This window comes from Neofelis nebulosa, chromosome 6 (assembly GCF_028018385.1).
Source record: "Neofelis nebulosa isolate mNeoNeb1 chromosome 6, mNeoNeb1.pri, whole genome shotgun sequence".
In the NCBI taxonomy this organism is placed as follows: domain Eukaryota; kingdom Metazoa; phylum Chordata; class Mammalia; order Carnivora; family Felidae; genus Neofelis; species Neofelis nebulosa.
Genome location: NC_080787.1, coordinates 99,413,319 through 99,435,286, shown reverse-complemented (window position 1 = coordinate 99,435,286; position 21,968 = coordinate 99,413,319). Strand labels below are relative to the sequence as shown.

At 34.8% G+C, this 21,968-nt stretch overlaps 1 protein-coding gene across 2 annotated transcripts in view; it reads left to right on the top strand.

The window, feature by feature from the left end:
• ATG5 (autophagy related 5) overlaps positions 1–21,968 on the top strand; it is a 131,010-nt gene that overhangs the window by 72,972 nt on the left and 36,070 nt on the right. For both annotated transcript variants that reach the window (XM_058734845.1, XM_058734846.1), the window contains one exon: positions 2,333–2,427. In XM_058734845.1, coding sequence (XP_058590828.1) covers positions 2,333–2,427 — 95 coding nt within the window. The remainder of the gene's footprint in view (positions 1–2,332; positions 2,428–21,968) is intronic.

Genomic DNA, 21,968 nt, shown 5'->3' with positions numbered 1-21,968 from the left:
AATTTTCAATTGATTGTCTCTACTCACCTAGCTATTTGGTTGTATACCTGGGATTGGAACCCAAAATGTTTTCAATAAAAGGCTATGCGTATAGTATTCTCTTGTTCATTCTTTGACCCAAGAGTATATGTTATGCCTGCACTTTCCCAGGTGCTAGAGACTTGATGATGAGGTTGTGCATAAAATTTCAGGTTTGCATGAAGAATCATTTCATTTAACTATCACATTCTTTCTGGATACTTGATGATAGAAAGGTGTTTTTAAAAAAGCATTGAAAGAATCATTCATTCATATATGAAAGGACTGTGGTTAAAGGAGCTACTCTTAGCATTAATGCAGTTTTGTGGTTGCAACTGTTGAAATGGTTGTGGGCTTTGAATCAGAAGACTGAGCATCTGGTCTTGGTTCTTCATGAAACTCATAACCTGGGCTTCCGTTGTCATTTGTGAAATTATGCTGGACTAACTGGGTTCCGAGTTACCTATCATACCTGTTCTGATAAGGTGTGAACTCCCAGGTCGGAGTTGAGGATGAGAGTAGAGAAGGCCTTGAGACTGTCACAGTCCTCTAGGACAGGGATACGAGAAGCATCTAAGCTTTATTCTCTTACGGAAGTATGATGGCCTAAACAGTATTGACAGATTGGCAGTAAATTGGATTGAGATGAGTCTAGTAGTAGAGAATGTGCTTTAATACCAAGCTGATCCCAAATTCTTGTACTGTTCATGTGCTTTACAGAGATCTGATTCTGAGATAAATTTCTGAGTATAAAAAATAATTTTAAGGTAGGATTCTGGGTAAGTCAATAGGAGTTACTTAAAAAACAACACATAGAATGGGGAAAAAATATTTGTGTAGATTTATCAGCAAGGGACTTGTATCCAGAATACATTAAAAAAAAAAAATCTTACAACTCAACAATAAAAAGACAACCCACTTAGGGGACAAAGGATTTGATAGACATTTCTCCAAAATAAATATGTAAATGGCCAGTAAACAAAAGATGCTCAACATAGTCATTAGAGAATACAAGTCAAAACTAGACGGGGATACCACTTCAGACCCACCAGTGTGACTCTAATAAAAAAGCCAGGCAATAACAGGTGTAGACATGGATATGGACAAATTGGAACCCTCATATATTGCTGGTGAGAATGTAAATGCATTGTCTTTGGAAAACAGTTCGGCAGTTTCTGAAAATATTGTTGTCATACAGCAGTTAAACAGTTATCATAGAACTCAGCCTGTCATAGAACTCAGTTTTCCAAGCAAATTGAAGATCCGCATCCAACACAAAAGCTTGTACGTGAATGTTCATAGCATAGTAGCATTATTCATAGTAACCAAAAAAAGGGAAACAACTCAAATGTCCATGAACTGATGAATGGGTAACAAAACAAAACAAAAAATAGATCTCCATACAATGAAGTACTATTTGGCCATAAAAATGAATGAAATTTCATTTATGCTATAGCATAACTGAACCTCGGAAACAAGCTAAGAAAAAAAACAGATACAAAAGTCAACATATTGTATGATTCCATTTATATGAAATGTCTGGAATAAAGATTAATGATATCTAGGTGATAGGAAGAGAGGGAAAGGGGGTAACTATTAATGGGTATGGGGTTTTTTTTGGTAGGATGAAAATGTTCTGAAATTAGATACTGACAGTGGTTGTTCAACTCTGAATATACTAAAAGCCCTGAGTTGTATGTACACTTTAAAATGGTGAATTTTATGGTATGTGAATTATATCTCAGTAAAGTGGTTTTTTTTTTAATTGAGCCTGAAATTTTTAAAAAGGAATTATTTAATCACTCTGAGATTAAGCTACAGTTGACAGTTATTTCTTAACTACCGGTTCCACATTTCTTTCAAACCCTTTCCTGTATTTTTGTCTTTTTGCTGTTTAATGTTTATTGTGTTTGGTGTTTTGGCTTTGTTTCTTTAAATAAGTTCTGGTTAAAATTTAGATCACTTGAAGTTGTCCTTTAACAGTTTAGACAGTAGGAATAGGACCAAGGGAATCTAGACATTCATCCCTATGTGATGTTATTTTGCCTTGATAACACAAGTAGTCATAACCTGTTCAGGGTTTCTTTTATGAGATAAAATGTCTATGCAAAAATCTAGGAGGAGGAAGCAATAATGTAGACAAAATTAATTTTATATTTTGCCTTATGTTTAGTTATGGAAAGATAAGTTTAAGAAATAATATGTAAATGAAACTTTTTCAGAAACGTCTAAGGATTTTTAATAACTCATTTCTTTATGTGAGGCTTTAAAGTTATAATGTTCATTTTTAATAATAAATAATTTATCATTACAGACAGATTTGATCAATTTTGGGCCATCAACCGGAAACTCATGGAATATCCTGCAGAAGAAAATGGATTTCGTTATATCCCTTTTAGAATATATCAGGTAGGAAGTAGTGTTTTTAATGATACCAGCTTGTGAATGCCTCAGACATCTTACTTCTTGAAGTGGTGTAATCCAAAACTCTTTAAATTGGCATAGTAACTGAAGAGTATTGATTAGTCGATCTTCCCAGATCTTTATCTTTTGGTGACAATCACAGCAGAAACCACGCTGATATTTGGTTCATATACAGTTGATCCTCATTATTTGCAATATTTGCTTGCTTTCTAAAATTTATCTGTGACCAGAGTCAGTACTCAGCAGTGCGCTCATGGACATGTGTGGAACTTCAAAAAATTTGGTTTGCCCAGCATGCACATTTTCAGCAATGCCATACCTTCTTATTTCTGTTCTTTTCCCAGTTTATGTTTTTCATGCTTTTGTGCTTTTTTTGGTGATTTGTTTAAAATTGCTCCCAAGAGCAGTGCTAAAGTGTCATCTTTAAACAGAAACACACATAAAACAAGGTTATGTGTTGATCAGTTGAAGAACGTGTTGTGACCAGAGGCTCACAGTATCCCAACCCTGTATTTCCCCCAGGGACAGTGGTTCAAATATTTGCTGATTTAGCGTTTGCAGTGATTTTTATAAAATGTAGCTACCACAAATAAAGAGAATCGACCTATTTGTTTTAACAGTGAGGCTTTATTTAGTGTTGTACAACAAAATAGATAGTAGGCTTTCCTTGTAGCACAATTTCTTAGGTAAAGAAACTCCTTTTCTGTAGAGTACTTTAAAACTTGTAAGTGCTTTACATATAGCAAATACTTTGTGAATATTTGTTGAGTGAATGGTATTCCAGAAAGTGAGTTACCTACTATCACAAAGAAGTCGTTGGGGATAGGAATTGGAACATAATATCATAGACATGGACTCTAATCTAGCAAGATTTCCATTCAAACTCAGAGAGATTATGTCATAACTTCCCCTTGGTAGCCATTTTCAGTATCCCACAGTCTTTACTCGTAGTTACTTCTGTAGTATTTTTTAAATATTTAAAGAGCCATCAATCACATAACTGTATTAAAGAGGAAAACAAATTATCTAATTGAAAGCAAGTAAAAGCCCACTACACTCAAAGAATGAAATAATTTAAATAAGGTTTCTTTTCATTGATTTCATTAACATAATGACAGATAGACTATTTTTAGATCATGGATTCGTAATATGTACAATAGAAATAAAATGGGAAAAATTCCTGTTGGAATAAGACCAGATGATCTAGTTAGCCACACATCTCTGCTTTCTTTTTTTAAATTCCACAAGTCTTTGTCAAGCACAGATATTATACAGTGGGTTTGGAAATACCATAGTTTATTTATTTATGCATAATCCAGAATTGTGAAGAATCCGAAGCAATTTATACAAATATATAATCAAAACAAAAAAGAATTTGAAGTCAGAGCCATGCATCATAAAAAAAAAAATCTGAGGGAATGTACAAGAATTTATAATCACAGAATAGAAAAGAATTTAAAATCAAAATCACTGAAAATAAAAAATAGAAACTCAGCGTGAGATTATATAAGCTTTGACTGAGTGAGATACTCAAGTTTATTAAAATTGACCTGCAGATTTGACCCTGAGTGTCCTTGTATCCAAAACAAGGGGAAAGAAATGTGATAACATTTTTTTCTCCATCATACATAAAATGAAAACTTACTAGGTCATTAGGGAAAGCTAAACTTTCTTGGGCATTATATAGGAAAGAAATTTCTCATGTGGCTTCATTTATAAGGAGTAGGGCAATGTTTTTTTATAACTTCCCCACAGTAAAAATATAGTAGTTTTCATAAAGCTGCTTCCTAAAGTGTTATTCAGCAGTAGCTAAAGACAATGAATTATAAGTCACAGATCATCCACAGTATAATAAAGACTTGGATAAAGTAATGGGAAGGCTAGGACTGAAAAGATTTTTAGGTCTTTAGGCTGAAGAATGTTTTTATCAAATAAGAAGGAAAGTAAGTGTGGAGCAAAGCATTTGGGGATTGGTATTCACAGTAAAGGTTAACCTGGCAGAGGAGAGGTTTACAGAGAACTGCAAAGGAAAAGAACGAGAAAAATTATTGCTGCTCACATGGGAAAGCCTCAGTCTTTTCTGTGTTGCAAGGAATAAAGCCACCTGCTGAAAAGAGGGCTGGTAGCAGTTTTGGACACTGTTCTGTTTGACAGTGGGCAAGTAGAAGAGGTCCTATAGTTGCATAAAATGATGTGAGAAAGAAAGATGGCAGGAAGCCTAGCTATGTTGAGAGAAGAAATGTCTCATGTTAGATGACTCTGTACTGACCACCTAGACATTCTATAAGAGAAACTTCTGCAGAGCTAGATTTAGGAGTGATATGCTTTAGCTCTTCCATAGAGAAAAGCCAAAATGGAGCCAGATTTTATGGACTCTAAGTATAATACTTATAGTGAGTAGGATTCATGTAGTCCATAATCTCATAGAGGGAGTCTGCTTTACTTCTTCATGGATATTGGTGGTTAACGTACATTTTAAAAACAGTAACAGAGTAATCCTTAAGTTTTCTGAGTGGATTTCAAAACTTAAAAAAAAAAGTTTAAGTAAGCCCTACACCCAATGTGGGGTTTGAACTCACGACCTTGAGATCAGGAGTCATATGCTCTGCTGACTGAGACAGCCAGGCCACCCTCAAAAGTGGTTTTTAAGCAGCAGCCCAGGGCCAAGCTTGGGAGGGGACAAATGGAACTGGGTCAGGTGGCTTGACTCCTTTCCTCCTGGGACTTGACAGTCTGAAACTTGCCTTTCTATCTATGCCAAGACAGATTCAGGTGCTTTGCCCAAGTTAGATAGTTCTTGATCTAGCTAGCATTCTGGATACACTACTACCCTCAAAATGTTAGTGTTATTTTTGAAGGCAAGATTGGATAAAAAAAATCTGTGTAGTAGGATTTAGCACAGTCTTTCAGATACTGTGAGTGCTTTATAATTACTTAATTTAAGGTGTTAAATTAATAGGGTGTTAAAAAGCACCAAAGATCATATAATTTTAAAGCTGAAAAATAGACTTTTTAAAAAGTTAAATAATCCCAAACTGAAATAGCTAGCTGTTTTCTTTGGATTTAAATGTATAACAGTGGAAAAGAGCTAGAAGCTTTGGAAGGGTTAAAACAGCTGTGTACAATAGATCAAGATCACAGTTTTGCTTTATTCACTTAGTAGAGAATTATTTTGGCCTCTTTCTGCTTCGGTTTCATAGTGTGACAATTTGACTTACATGTAAACCTCACTGAGCTCAGAAGGTTCGAAAAGATTTGAGACATAAAGGCTAAACTAAGTACTTTTCTTTAAAAAATAAAGTTGTGTTTCCAGAAAGAGCACTGAACTAGAAGGCAGGGCCTCCAGGATTCTGGGAGGTCTGACACTGACCTTGGTGGGCCTTTGTTTCCTCATCCATAAAATGAAAGGGGCATGACTGAATGAATTTATATATCTGGTTAAAGTTTTTCTCCAAAGAAGCCATATTACAGGTTTATATAATTCTGTCAGTGACACTCTTATTTTTTAAAACATTTTAAACTCCTCACTTCAGAGCAAATTTATCATTTTTACAGCAAACATAGTCCTTTCCTTTATGGGATTGCTTTGACTGAAGTCCTTTATGGTACTGTATGACTTTTAATCACTTCTAAAAATGAAATTTATACTCTCTAAGTGGTTTATCTTTTTCATGAAGGCAGGGCAGTTGTTTTGTTCATGCTGTGTGCCCAGGGTCTTAGAAAAGTGCCTGGCATGTAGTAGGCATTTGTGAATATTTGTTCATTCATTAAATCATTCCATCTGTCGTTAGTAGTTGATTTCGGGTTATTCTGTTGTACCACAAGCTCCATAGTAACGTACCATAATGCATTCCCAGACCCTAGCAAATTATCTTACTTGTGGCATTTAGTTAAATAAAATATACCACAAACTCTAAAGGCATTCTCAAAAGAGGAGTTTCAAAACTATTTTGAGATTTATACCTTTTAGCAGTTACTTGGATAGGTAGGTTCTGGCTTGTATACTTTACTGTAGTTTCTATGCTGTGAGTACTTGACGCTCTGATAGGGAAAGTATGTTATATAATCATCATTTATTGTGGGGTTATTACTGTTAGAATAATGGTGCAGATGTACAGAGCGGGAGGTGTGCCTTTCCGTGTGTATGTTATGTTCTGGGAAAAATTGTCAGATGTATTCATACCTTTTGTTGTGGTGTCACAACACAGAAGGATTTAGAGAGAATGCGAGGAGGAGGGAAGAGAAAGAGAGAATGTGTGTGTGTGAAAGAGAAAATGGTTTTTAAAGTTCTATAATTAGATTGAAAGTGGGAAGCTCGAGAATTCTTGAAATTTGCTTGACGAAACGTGGTTGCCAGGTGGGGACTTTGTTAGGAAAGAGCTTGCTGCCTGATCTTTCCTGTGCCAACAAGTTGGCAGTTTCTCCTCAGATAGGAGGAGCTGACTTTCCTGTTGGTCTTACCCCTTTCCAGCTGGGTTCTTATTTGAATTTGAGTAAAATTTTAGGAGTAAGGTATGTAAGTGAATATAAAAATTTAGGAGTCTTAGTTTTTGCCCATTCTTAGTTTTGCAATTCCTCACTTTTCCCATTTCTTCTATGTTTGAATCCTCATTCATGCCTTGACCAAAGGAAGATGGGTTCTGCTTCCTGTTTTCCTAATTGAACAGTCTTGAGGGGAATACAGGTATCTGTTGCGGACTCCTTTACAGCTGATATTAGTTCATATGGGTAGGATATGCCATTAAGTGTAGCTTTTACTTATGCATGTTTTGATTAGTCTGAGTCTTTCATTTCTTTCATAGTAGATATAAATCTCTGTACTGAGAACTTAAATTAGTAAGTTTAAGCAGTATCTGAAACTCTAGGTTTATTAAGATAAATGAAAGACATCATTTTTACTAAAATATTTTCCTTTGCAGAAAATAATAAAATTCCTCTGTAGCAAGGGGTGTGAAAAGGAAGGGGCACTGAGCATGCTTAAATCATACTCACTTCATCTTTTGAAGCCTCAGAACCACCATATGATGTAGGTATCATCATCTGATTTTACATGAGGAAGCTGAAGCCCAGGGGTTTTCAGTCACTTGCTCAGGGGTACACAAATGAAACACGGAAGAGCCAAAATCAGACCTAGGTGAGACTTAAAAAGTATAATTTTATGTATAAAATGAGGTTTACAGAATTTTCAGGATAGAATTATCACATAAAGTCCACCTCAACTAAATAAATTGATAGAAACCTAGAAGTCTTCTAACTGGTGATACTCTGTAAAGGCTGGCTTTTGTCCAGACTGTTAGGAAAACTCCGTTGTTTTTCATCTGTAGTTTGATTGTCATGGGCTTAAAATGACTACAATCTAGCGACAGACTTTTAGCGGTACAAGTAAAATAGGTACAAAAGTAGTCTAGAGAGCCATTATAGACCAACATGTGTCATTTCTGTCATTTACATAACAGTTTAGTTTGGTGTGTGAGTTTCAGGTCTGTGTTCCTGAAATCCAGGTGCTTTGTATTAGCTGGTATTCTAGAGATGAGGTTGAAGGCAGAAAGTGTTTCAGAAATGTAACCTAAATGTCATTTAGAATAGCACACGTAAACAGATGGTGATTAATGGGGATATCTGTTAAAAAGACTTGTAAAGTGACGGTGAAGTCCTTAGGCGTTGGTATTTCGGTTGTAGAGTGAAATTAGACATGTTTTGTTGTGTTTTTCAAGAAGCAATGGATTCATAAATGTTATCCTGCCAAAATACTTTGCATAAGAAAAGTTTATTTTATTCAGCTATTCGTTCATTCATTCAAGTTCATGGACTCACAGATATTTGCATGTCATGCATGCCCTGTGCTACGCATGGGGGATACAAATGTTGGTTAATATCCTACATCACCCTTCACAGAGCTTGTAGTTTAAAGGTGGAAGGTAATCAGGTAAGTATACAAACAAATGTAAAATCACCACTATCATTGGTGCTGGGAAGCAGAGGTAGGTATACAACAAAAGCCTCAGTCCTCTAGGGAGAGTTTGATCTAGTTTGGGAGGGCAGAGAAGGCTTTGTTGATGCAGTGTTGTAGCTCTTGGAGAATCAACAGGTGGGTGGAATTAAGGAAGGCAAAGAGTGATGATAAGAGCTTTGTAGGCAGAGAGGACCTTTTAGGTGTTGAACACAGAGTTGGAAAATAAGGCTGCAAATGTAAGGGTTAGACTATATTATGGAATTTTCTTTTTATTTTCTGAAGAATTTTAGTAATATCCATATTATCTGAATATCCAAATTTATTTAATAAAGCTTACCTAATCACCTACTTTGTTCTTTATAGAAGTTATAAATAAACTTATTTATAGAAGTTATAAATAAATTCAGAGAATCCTCTTAGGAGCAACATAACTGTTATTTTTAGTTTTAAACAAAAACATGAAGCTGATAAACGATGCTTATTTTCTAATGAGGTTAATTAATGATTCTTAGTTGTTTTTTGGCAGTTGTTCATCAGTTAAATGATGTCAGAGTTTAACTTGGCAATTCCTGGACTGAAGAAGGAGTCAAAATTTTACATTCTGTTTGCTTTCGGAAATGCTGATTTATGAATTTTGAAAAGTCAGAACAGCAGAAATGTGTGGCAAATTATGGTGGTGTTTATTAAGATTCCTTCTCTGGGGTTATGGCAGTTTGAGTGAGAAATTGCAATTCTGTTCTTTTGTTGTTTCCCATTTTAGTTGATACCTTGCAATAACATGCAGCAGAAAAGGCCAGAGAAAAAGAACAGGGACTTGCTATGTGGTAAAGTGAATAGTAATTTTGTTTTTCATTTCAAAAAGAAACACTGAGTAATTTGTAATACATTTTGAACTGTGTAAAGATATTTAATATCTTTAACAGGATAGAATGTATTCTCTGTTCTGCAGTTGAACATATGTTACTTAGGTTTTTTTTGAGAGTTATTTTCAGTACCTTTCCTTAAAATTAAAAACAAACAAACAAACAAACCTTTTGATTGTAGCAAAATACATGCAAAATTTACTGTCTTGACTATTTTTAAGTATATACTTCAGTAGTGTTAAATACGGTCTCTAAAACACTTTCATGTTGCAAAACTGAAACTCCATACCCATTAAACACCAACTATGAATTTGATTACTCTAGGTACCTCATATAAGTGAAGTCATAAAGTATTTTGTGTGTGTGTGACTTGCTTATATTACTTAGCATATTGTCCTCAATGTTCGTCCATGCTGTAGCCTGCATGTATACACCATGTTTTATGTATCCATTCATGGACACTAGAGTTGCCTCCACCTTTTGGCTGTTGTGAATAATACTGCCATGAATACGGGTATGTTAGGGTTTCCCAGAGAAACAGAACCAACTGGATGGGGGGAGAGAGAAAGAAATTTATTTTAAAGAATTGCTTCACATGACTGGCGAGGTTGGTGAACCCAAAATTTGATGGAATAGGGTGGCAAGGCAAGCTCGAGACTTAGGGAAAAGTACAGTTTGAGTCCAGTGGCAATCTTCTGGCAGAATTCCTTCTTGCTCAAAGGAGGTCAGTCTTTGTTTTATTAAGGCCTTCAACTGATTGGGTGACACTGACCCACATTTTGGGGGATACTCTGTTTTACTCAGAGTCCACCAATTTAAATGTTAATCTCCTCTAAAAAACACCTCCACAGAAATATCCAGAATAATATTTGACCAAATATCTGGGCATCACAGCCCAACCAAGTTGACACAGAAAATTTACCATCACAGTAGGTGTACGGATATCTTTTTGAGACTCTACTTTCTTTTCTTTTGGGTATATACCCAGAAGTAGAATTGCTGAATCATATTGTTAATTCTATTTTTAAAATTTTAAGGAGCTGCCATACTGTTTTCCATAGTAGCTGCACCATTTTACATTCCTACCAGTAGTGCACAAAGGTTCCAATTTCTCTACATCTTCACCAGCACTTACTACTTTGGTTTTTGGTTTTTGTGTTTGATATTATGTTTAGATGAAATATAGCCAGAATGTGTGTGTGTGTACACACACACACACACATATGTATACATATATACACACATAGACATACATATATGTATGTATACATATATGTACACACATATATGTGTGTATGTGTGTACATATATATGTATGTATGTATACACCTGCAGGTTATACATTGTTTTCTGACCTAGCTTTTCTTATAAGATAGATTTAGAGAAGTACAGCTTTCCCACCACCCCACTTCTAGCTGCTGACTTATTGATAAGATCATTTATTAAATAATGTTTGGTAAACTTCTTTCTTGAAGAGCCAGATAGTAAATATTTTTGGCTTTGCAGGCCAGATGGTCTCTGTTGCACCTGTATAACTCTGTAGCTAGAAAGTAGCCACAATTTACAGATGATGGACATGACTGTGTTCCAGTAAAACTTTATTTACAGAAACAGGTGAAGGGCACAATTTGACTTACAGGCAATAGTGATATAAACTATCCTTTTCTACTGGATAAAAATGCCACCTCTGCTTTATATTAAAGTATTTTGACTACTGGGATCTATTTTTGGGTTCCCTGTTTTGTTCCATTGGTATATTTGTCTATTCTTAAGCTGGTATTATTTTTATTTGATTTTATTTAGTTTTCTGATACCTACTGGGGAAATTCATCCCTTACCTTTTTTTTTTTTTTAAATACTTTCCATGTTTATTCTCTGTCATTACCTCTTTTTTTTTTTTTTTTAAGTTTATTTATTTATTTTGAGACAGAGATAGCACAAGTCGGGGAGGGGCAGAGAGAGAGGGAGAGAAAAAGAATCCCAAGCAGGCCCTGTGCTGCCAGCCTGCATCCATTAAAGCCGTGAGATCCACCCACAAAGCCATGAGATCATGACCTGAGCTGAAACCAAGAGTCGGATGCTTAACCCACTGAGCCACTTAGGTGCCCTGTCATTAACTTGTTTACATGCCTTTTATAATAATTTTATCAACTTCCCATAGCATCTTGTATGGTTGAAAGTGGAAATACATTAAATTTGTATTTTTAATTTTGGTAGGATTCACCTCTTCATGTTATTAGGTCTTCCCAGATAGGAAGATAATACATCTCTCTTATTATTCAGATTTTATGTTCTCTGTAGATTTTAAAATTTTCTTCAAATAAGCCCTCCCTGTACCTTTCTTCTTCTTTTATTTTAGGTGTTATATAGGTGTTATTTTTATTCCATTTCCATTTCTACATATTTTTACAGGTGTTTTGTAGGTATTGTTTTTCTTTATTTCATTTCCATTTCTACATATTTTTTACACTGGCTAAAAAAAAGCAAAAACAAAAACACCTTCCCACCAATTTTTTTATTGACCATTTCTTTTTCTTGCTTTATTGCATTGCTATTATTACATTGCCAAGATACTATTGAACAGTAATGATCCTAGCAGACATTTCTGTTTGGTTTCTGGTATTCATTGGTATGGTTTTAATATTTCATCATTTAGAATGATACATAGCCTTTATCAAATTAAACTAATTTCCTTCTGGATTTTAAAATTAGAAATGGATGCTAAATTATTGACTAATTAAGTTACTGCTTTTTTCCCTTTTTGTCCTTTTTAATTTGGTACTTCTGTTAATGTTGACCTTCTCTTTCCTGAAGATCATAATCATATTATTATAAGATCCTACCCATTTTCCTCACTGTGACACTCTCACTGCTTTTCCTTTCCATAAGATGAAACCTTTAGAATTTCTCTTCCCTGTATTCCTCCAGTCTTCTACTATACAGAGACCTTTATACCACTTTAACTTCTGGGTTTCTTAATGCCTGGCTTTTGCCAGAAGAGTTTAGTATCTTCACTTTTAGGCTGTTACTAGATTTTCCATTGCAGGTTCTGCCTGCCTTTTCAAGGATACTGTTTAACATTTATATTTCATATCCCAGATATTCTGTCAATATTCAAGGTATCAGTTTCTGATAGAGCTTTTGGTAGAAATCTCTGCCTGGTCATCTCTTTCTTTCCCTGCCTCAAGAGTAAAAAGGATCCAACCTTTTAATCAGCTTTTCCTTAGCTTTTGGAGTCTTTATGCTTACTGCTCCATAGTTTCTTGTCCACCCAGAGAGAACACTGCAGAGGTTTATAGTTCCCTCCATGTAGTCCCTGCCTGGCTACTCACCCCAGTAGCTGCTTTAGCCCAGGAGAGCTGTGGTATTGGGTGGGAGTCAGAGCTGGGAGTAGAGGCGAAAAGGGGAAGTACACTAAGCTTCCTCACTCCCAGAATACCCTTCATGTATAGTTGCTAATATGTTATTTTTCATATAAAGAATTATATAACAGTATTCCTTGGGGAAAGTGTCTAATACTTAATTCATATCCTAGCTGTGGCAGTAGCATGCTAAGATATATGTTGAAATATCTGTGCTTAAAAAATAGGATCTGTATGTTGTAGGTAAAGAAAGACAAAGTACAGAATGGATGCTCAGTTCTTAAAAATAACTTTTGGGAGCACCTGAGTGGCTCAGTCTGTTGACTCTTTTTTTTTTTTTAATTTTTCAACGTTTTTTATTTTTATTTTTGGGACAGAGAGAGACAGAGCTGAACGGGGGAGGGGCAGAGAGAGAGGGAGACACAGAATCGGAAACAGGCTCCAGGCTCCGAGCCATCAGCCCAGAGCCTGACGCGGGGCTCGAACTCACGGACCGCGAGATCGTGACCTGGCTGAAGTCGGACGCTTAACCGACTGCGCCACCCAGGCGCCCCTCAGTCTGTTGACTCTTGATTTTGGCTCAGGTCATGATCTCCCAGGGTTATGAGATCAAGCCCAGCATTGGGTTCCATGCTCACAGCATGGGGCCTACATGGTATTCTCTTTCTCTCTCTCTCTCTCTCTCTCTCTCTCTCTGTGTGTGTGTGTGTCTTCCCCTCTCTCTCTTGCCCCTCCCCTGCTTGTGATCACTCCCTCACTCCCAAAATAAACATTAAAATAACTTCTGATCCAAGTGAAGATAACAGTTATAAAATAATAAATAACTTGGAAGTTGAAGAACTATCATTCATTTTCACAACCATCACCACTATCTGTTTTCAGAATATTTTCATCACCTCAAAAAGAAACCCTATACCCATTAGCAATGCTATTATGGACATATAAGTAGAATCACTTAATGTGTCCTTTTTTCACAGGCTTAATACTTTCAGGGTCCAACCATCTTATAGTATGTACCTTATTCTTTTTTATGACTGAATAACATTTCACTGTAGTGGTATACCATATTTTGTTTATCCATTCAATCAGGTGATGAACATTTGGGTAGTTCCTACTTTTGGACTATTACGAATAATGTTCCCATGAACATTTGTGCATAGGTTTTTGGGTGGACATATTTGCAGTTAGTTCCTGAGTATATACTTAGGAGAGGAATAAGTGGTAACTCTGTTTAACCCTTTGAGGATTGCCAAACTGTTTTCCAAATTGGCTGTACCATTTTACATTTCTGTCAACATTGTGTGAGGTTTTCAACTTCTTCATGTCACTGCACCTCTTGTTATTGTTCATCTCTTTGATCACAGTCATCCCAAGTAGATATGAAGGGCTATTTCCTTATGATTTTTATTTGCGTTTCCCTAACGAGTAGTGTCTTATTGAGCATCTTTTCTTGTGCTTACTGGCCGTTTGTATATCTTCTTAGGAGAAATGTTTCTTTAAATCCTTGCCTCATTTTTAAATTAGATTGTCTTTTCATTGTTGATTTATAAGAGTTCTTTTTATATTCTCGGTACTAGACCTTAACTAGATGCATGCTTTATAGATTTTTTCTTTTATTCTGTGGATGTCTTTTTACTTTCTTGGCAGTATCCCTGAAACACAGAAAGTTTTCGTTTTGATGAAGTCCAGTTCATTTTTTCTTTGGTTACTTATGCTTTTATGTTGTCGTATCTAAGAAACCATTGCCTAAATATAGGGTGATGAAGATTTCTTTCTCTGTTTTCTTCTAAACTGTTACAGTTTTGGTTCCTTCAGCTAGGTCTTTGATCCGTTTTGAATTAATTTGGGTGCGTAGTACGGGGTGGGAGGCTCACCTGCATTCTTTTGTACATGGATGTACCAGGTCTTCGGTGTGATTTGTTGAAAAGAATTATCTTCCTCTCACTGGATTGTCTTGGCACTCTTGTTGGAAATGAATTGTCCACAAATGTATGGTTTTTGTATCTAGATTCTGTTCTGTTGCACTGGTTATATGTCCAACCTCTACCACTACCACACTGTCTTGAACTCTGTAGTTTTGTAGTAAGTTTTGAAATTGAGAAATAGGAGTCCTCTATCTTTGTTCATTTTTTCAAGATTATTTTGGCTATCCTGGATCTTTTACATTTCCATATGAATTCTAGGATCAGCTCATCATTTTCTGCAAAAAAAAAAGGCATCTAGGATTTTGATAGGAATTGTATTGGATATGTAGATCAAATTGTGTAGTATTGCTATCTTAACAAACAATCTTAAGTCTTTCAGTCCTTAAACACAGGATCTCCTTCCGTTTATTTAGGTCTTCAGCTTGTCTCAACAAGGTTTGTAGTTGACGGTATACAAGTCTCCTACTTCTTTTGTTCAATTTGTTTATTCCTGTGTATTTTTTTGATTCAGTTGTTTTTATCATTTTTAGATTATTCATTGTTAATATATATAAAGAATATTGATTTTTGTTTATTGACTTTATTTTCTGCAACCTCATTGAACTTGTTTATTACCTGTATTAGTTTTTTTCTGGTTCCTTAGAATTTTCTTCATAGAAAATCATGTCACTACAAAAAAAAGATAGTTTTACTTCTTCCTTTCCTATTTGAATGCTTTTATTTATTTTTCTTGCCTAATTTCCCTGGCTAGAATTCCCAATACAGTGTCAAAATAGAAATGACAAAAATGAAGGATTGGTGTTAAATCTTTAAATAATTGGTGAAATTCTCCTGTGAAGCCATATGGTCCTGGGTGTTCTTTGTGGGCATATTTTAAAATTACTAATTCCTTCTCTTATTTGTTATAGATCTGTTCTATAGATTTTTTTTTACAGATTTTGCCAGTGTTCTTATTACTTTTATGGAGAAAACAGTATTTGAAATTCTTATTCCACCATTGAGGACATCACCATTTCATAATGATTCTTAACCTTCAAATTTAGATAGGTGGATTTTGTAGAAATTTGGGGAAAGAAAAGGCTGAAGAGTTTTCTGAGGTTTTTTTTTTTTTTTTTTTTAAGGAGATCTGTTCTTTGTAATTATTTCTAAATACAAACATTTTTTTTTTTAATTTTTTAATGTTTGTTTATTTTTGAGACAGGGAGAGACAGCATGAACGGGGGAGGGTCAGAGAGAGAGGGAGACACAGAATCTGAAACAGGCTCCAGGTTCTGAGCTGTCAGCACAGAGCCTGACGTGGGGCTCGAACTCACAGACCGTGAGATCATGACCTGAGCCGAAGTCAGATGCCTAACTGACTGAGCCACCCAGGCGCCCCTCTAAATACAAAGATTTTAACCCAGTATATGTTTTGAGAGCATGAATATTGCTGTAAATTATTATGGAAGATTACTTTTTGTAAAGTTGTACATTCTTGATTTTTTTGGAAAGTTTTTCCCACATAGTTCTCTGATACATAACTTTGAAAAATTTGAAAGAATCAAATCTGTAGCATTCATTGATATAGCAAGTGGTTAAGATGGAAAAGTTTTCATTTAGTCAATTTTACTAAGTTTGTATGTGTGTGTGATTTGGGGCATTCATCTCACATCTCTGGACCTCAATTTTATCATCTGTAAAATAAGGATAATAATCTCTTATAAGCCGATGTGAATATTAAATGTAATATTTTAAATACAGTATTGTGCTTGATACATAATAAATAATTTACAGATTATTTGCTGTTATTAGTAGTAGATGTTATTGATATAGGTCATTAGTTCTGTTCTGAGTTATTTTATCAGCAACAATGATGGTTTGCTATGCCTCCTATGTTCTCTTATTTTTATGATTGGTAGGACATATTGGACAAATAGCTCATTCCATTTATTAGTGTATTTCTGGTTTTAGCATAGTCTTCTCTGTGAGGCTTTATCTGGCTCCCAAAATCTATTTCTCATCACTACCAAACACTCATATACCCTCTTTTTTTGTTTCAGTTCCCTATTTCTTTACCACTTTCATTCAAGTTCCTAGACCAATACCTTGGAATCACTTTTGATCCATTTCTTAGAACTGTACATTGTAATGTACTAGAACCATTTGCGTTTATCCCCTTCTGACCATTTTCACTAACTTCTAGTTCCTGTTACTTTGATTTTCGTAAAACACAGCTAGACTCTAATCAAATAGTATCACATGTTCCTCAAAACATGCTTGAAGTTTCATTTTCTGACACTGTTCACTTGTCCTGGGAATAGCCCTTACTCCCAGAATGCTTCTAAACTCAATTCAAATGTCATCTCCCCCAAGAAATCTTTCTTTATTTCTCCATATAGGCTTCAACCCTTCGTACCATATAAAAATTATTTCTTCTTTCTCTGAGTTTTATTTTAAAACATTTCCTTCTAAAAATGTTTTCCTTCTACCTCTTATTATGACAGATACAATTATAGAATATTAGAGCTGAAGGGAGCCTTAATTAAAACCTCTAATTTTAGAAACAACTTGCACAAAACTCTTCCCCAAAGTTCAACTGGATATTTGATGGCAGAGACAGGAGTAGAACTTGAGTATTAGATTTCCAACCTAGTTCTTTTTCTATACACAGCATTGTGATATAGCATAGATACTTCTTTTTTTTTTTTAATTTTTTTAACGTTTATTTATTATTGAGAGACAGGGACAGAGCATGAGCATGGGAGGGGCAGAGAGAGGAGGACACACAGAATTCGAAGCACATTCCAGACTCCGAACTGTTAGCACAGCGCCTGACGCGGGGCTCGAAGTCACAAACCGCGAATCATGACCTGAGCCGAAGTCGGATGCTTAACCAACTGAGCCACCCAGGTGCCCCTAGCATAGATACTTCTTAAGCCATTTTGTAGTATTTCTCTGTGGTTCTGTTGAAGTCTGTGTGGTTTAACTGCAAGCAGTAACCCATGAATTCTTGAAGGACAGGGAATTGTTTGGTTTTTCACCGTATCTTTATAGATGTTTCTCAGAGACTATTTCCTGCTAGAATGAATGAATGAGGACATAATACTTTGCTTAGTATTAATATTCTTTCTTTTATGTTTGTTTATTGGGGGGTTTGGGGAAAGAAAGAGAGAGACACACACACACACACACACACACACACACAGAATCTGAAACAGGATCCAGGCTCTGAGCTGTCAGCACAGAGCCCAACATGGGGCTCGAACCCACGAACCACGAGATCACGACCTGAACCCAAACGACACTTAACCGACTGAGCCACCCAGGCGCCCCTGGTATTAATATTCTTAATGTTAAAACTCAGATGATATTCTTTACTTACACACCTTTTAAAAGAAATTGATGAATTGAGGCCTGTAGGGGGCAGCCCAACACAGCAAGTTTTGATTGCCTTTGCTAAATCAGCTAGCTACTACTCTGAGATCGTTTTAGACTTAAATTGCTTCATCTGTGGATTTTTGAAAAATGAAAGCAACTATAAATTATAAGCTTATGTGGTAGGTGTATTTTAAAACAATTGTCATTTATAGGAATAGTAACTGATGCAGGTGATTTGCTGTTTTATTTTTAAAGCATTGGATGAGAGAGCAAATGATATTTATTAGAGTTTTTTAAAATTTTGCTTTATTAATTTCTAACAGATAATCTGATGGCAAATATGTCTTATTTTTTCATAGAGAAACTAAAATATGCGAAGTTGTTGTTATCCCAAACTCCTAAAGTTATTTTTAAATTAATAATTAAATTAAAGTCAACATTTTCTCAATATTATTTTGTTGCACTAAGCTAGGTCATTGTTTCATTTAATATTTTCAAGATTAAAAATACTGCTGGTAATTAAACTGTAGACAATATAACAATTAATAGCTGACATTTATTAAGTACTGTATACCAGATACTATTTTAAATATTTTACATTTTTAAATTTACTTAATTCTCTCTACAGTCCTCTAGGATATATGCACTGTCCTCGTTGTGTAGATGAGGTAACTGAGATAAAGATGGGTCATTGAAACTTGCCTAACGTCAATCACCTTAGTGAATGGAAGAGCTGGTAGCCCGGCTCCAGAGCCTGTACCTTTAATCACTGTTCCTTTTGATATATGTTAAGTTTATTTCTTTTATTTCCTTACTCTGTTCTAGTGTAACTTTCCATTTGAGACTGTTTTCCAGTTTTTACACATATCAGGCTTCTTATTACCCCACCCTTTTGGTTGTTTCCTGCCTACAGTCCTTTTTTTCTTCTACTAGAGAAAATGCATGGACAGAAAGTAAAAACATGACATCCTTTAGTGTGAAGAGATTGAAACAGCTAAAATTGTATGGTCTTCTTTCTCTTTTATTTATAGAATGTTCTTTTTCTAATTATCAATTAGGCAGTTTTTAGTGATTACATTAAAACCTGAACTCTCAAATTTAGGAATAGAATGAACTTCACTCCCCATGCTTAAGCATGACTAGTATGGGATAATTTTAAAAGCCAACATATTCAATACCTCATTTAAAAAGAGAAATGGATTGTGTAAGGTGGTCTTAATTATTTCCCCAAAAATGATTTTTTAGCTTCCTCCACAAAGAAATTCTTGATTGTCATAAGATACATAGTGTTTTTATTGTAATATTCTAACATATGTAAAAATTAACCTTATTATCATCTAATTGGTATATAACCCATTCTCTGCTTTTGATCATTTCATCTCTCTTTAATACCTCTTTGAGAATGTGAATAGATACAGTAAAAATAAGTGTGTGTGGTGAGTTTGAAATTTGGCAAAAGCTTAGGTTAAATGTGAGATGGCTTAAAAAGTTATAACTATTGGCTAAGATGAAAATAGAGCTGTTTCATACCTAAGTTCAGTAGTGTTTATATCATAAAATATGGTCTTTGTATATAACTCTTTTAAGAAAATATTTTTATGTCAGCTTTACTCCTTGATTATTAGTATGCATTTATTAAGGCACCTCAGATGATAGTAATGTTTGAGTTTCTTGGAGGAATTGTCAATCCTGGTAATAGATACCAGAAACAACCTATACTTTATGATGGTCAGCCAGAGTCTTCCTGCTGCTTTAGGGACTCACTTGTCTTCCCATCTTTCCCCAGTTTACTGCTGGCCTAAGAGTGTTGGCAGTTGCAAGCCTAAGCTTAGTCCCGAATAATGTTCCTTTAACCTATTATTTGAAAAGATCTCTGAGACCCAAATTAGTTTCTTTGTGTGACTACCACATTTTTCATTCTGTCCCTTTTCTTTCCATCTCAGAGAGTGCCAACATCCAGAAATGATGCCCTGTATGGTGGCCATTTAATCTGTTGATAATTTCACAGTGTAAGAAAATTTGCTTAATCATGTATCTATTCCAATAGTGAAAACTACCTTCTGATTTTTTTTTTTCTGTTCTTCTCATAAATGATTTTCATATAACATGCCAGAACACACAACACCTGTCTGTTAAGAACAGAATTACTAGGCTTTGATTCTTAGTAGTGGTTCCTTCTTTTGGGTAAATATGATAGTTGCTTTTGGTTTACTCATACTTTTAAAATAACGACTAATAATTTCAAGTAGGTAACAAATAGGATGATTATTTAGGAATACTAGAAGAAAAAACCAGGGGGAAAAAGTGCAAGACTAATATCCTGTTCTTTTTGTCTGCCCTGGGCCTGGCAAATTTTATTTGACATTTCATTTCCTTGTATCATAGTCTAATGAGGTGTATATCTTAGTTGTTGGGTCATACTTATTTTTGTTTTTAATTTTCAAGGCTTTGTGGGAGATTATATAGTCTTTGTGATCCATGCAGATTGTTTATACTAATAAGTTCTAGGGAGATAACATAAATTTAGAAAAACCTGTGTAGATATACTGATGTGTATATGATTAGATAGATAGAGATATTGATGTATACATATTTGAAACTCCTCAGATCTTTAGGCAAGTTACTCCTTTAACAGAATTCATTGTGATAAATTAGAATGTTAATTCTCAGTTAAGAAATATGATCTAGTGTAAACATTCAGTTGTATGTATTATCTCAATTTGATGCTTTAAGGGCATTTTACACAATATATCTTGTCTTAAACAGGATGTATCATTCAAAGGTCTGCTTCTAAAAAGGCTAAAAATTTAAAGGGAAGTCAATGTTGGTTCAATGTGCCACTGTTTGTGTATTGCTTGAGACGGGTAGGTGGGAGGCGGGGGTCTCTATCAGTGGAACAATGTATCTGATCATGAGTTCAACAGAATTGGGGTACATTTGGAAACCGTATTTGAATAGACCATAGATCTACCTTGGATGTGATCTTTTCATTTAAAGTTATCTGTCCATGTACATACATTGTGACACAATTTTATACCTAATGTAAATTTATAAAAATTGTACTAGCTGTGAAATGATAATGAATTAGTACTCTGAGGATTTCACTTGATTATTGAATTCACTAATGAGTGATTTGTGTATGAGATACGTGGCTAAGTTAATATGAACAAAACGTTGAAGAGTCAAACTAATGTGTGTTACTTACTATTGAGTTTAATTTAACCATGTTTTACACCATATTAAACTTGTCTTTAAAACATCGTTGTAAATGGAAATTACATTTGCACTGTAGACAATTAACGCATTTTAAGAAATAGCATGCTTTCAAAACTGGACTCAGCAATCCAGTGTAGTAAGATTCTTAACATTTTATTTGTCTAGATTTTTCAAAGCATAGATAAGAGGAACATGAGTTATTTCATGTATATAAAAGGAAAGAATTTCTCCTGCTAGTTTCAAGTGAGAAATAATATATTTCATATAATATAATATAATATAATATAACATAACATATATAGGTCTTTCTGTCCTTTCACTCTTCCTGTCTCTTTTCTTTTCCTCCTTTTTCTTTTACTTCATCTCTATGTCCTGTCCTTACTTTTCCTCCTTTCAGAGTCCTTCCTTTCTCTGCCTCACTAAACTGAGAAGTGTTTTTACTATGTAGTAAAGCATTTCCTATTTTAATTGAAGTTTTGAAGTTTATTTTTAAAAGCAGAGCTTTGCTATAGGAAAAATACCTCTATTAGCTTACATTGAAAATCCTTTTCATCATGATGAGGGTAATTATCTGTTACTTCTTAGAAGTAAGCCATAGCTAATTTCTGACTCTGTATACATGTTTAAAGCAACTTAGAATCAGCTTGGGACATTTCTGACGTCTGCTTATGTAATGCAGCATCCATACTCTTCACTAGGTGTTCATTTTAGCTACAGATGCTTCATATAAAACAGGGTAGAGTAGCTTTCAAAAGGATATTCACATCAAAGTGTAACTTGAACTTGGTTTTTACGTTGCTTGAGGAATCCTTAATGAAGTAGAACTAACAAATTTGCTTTTCCCCCTAAC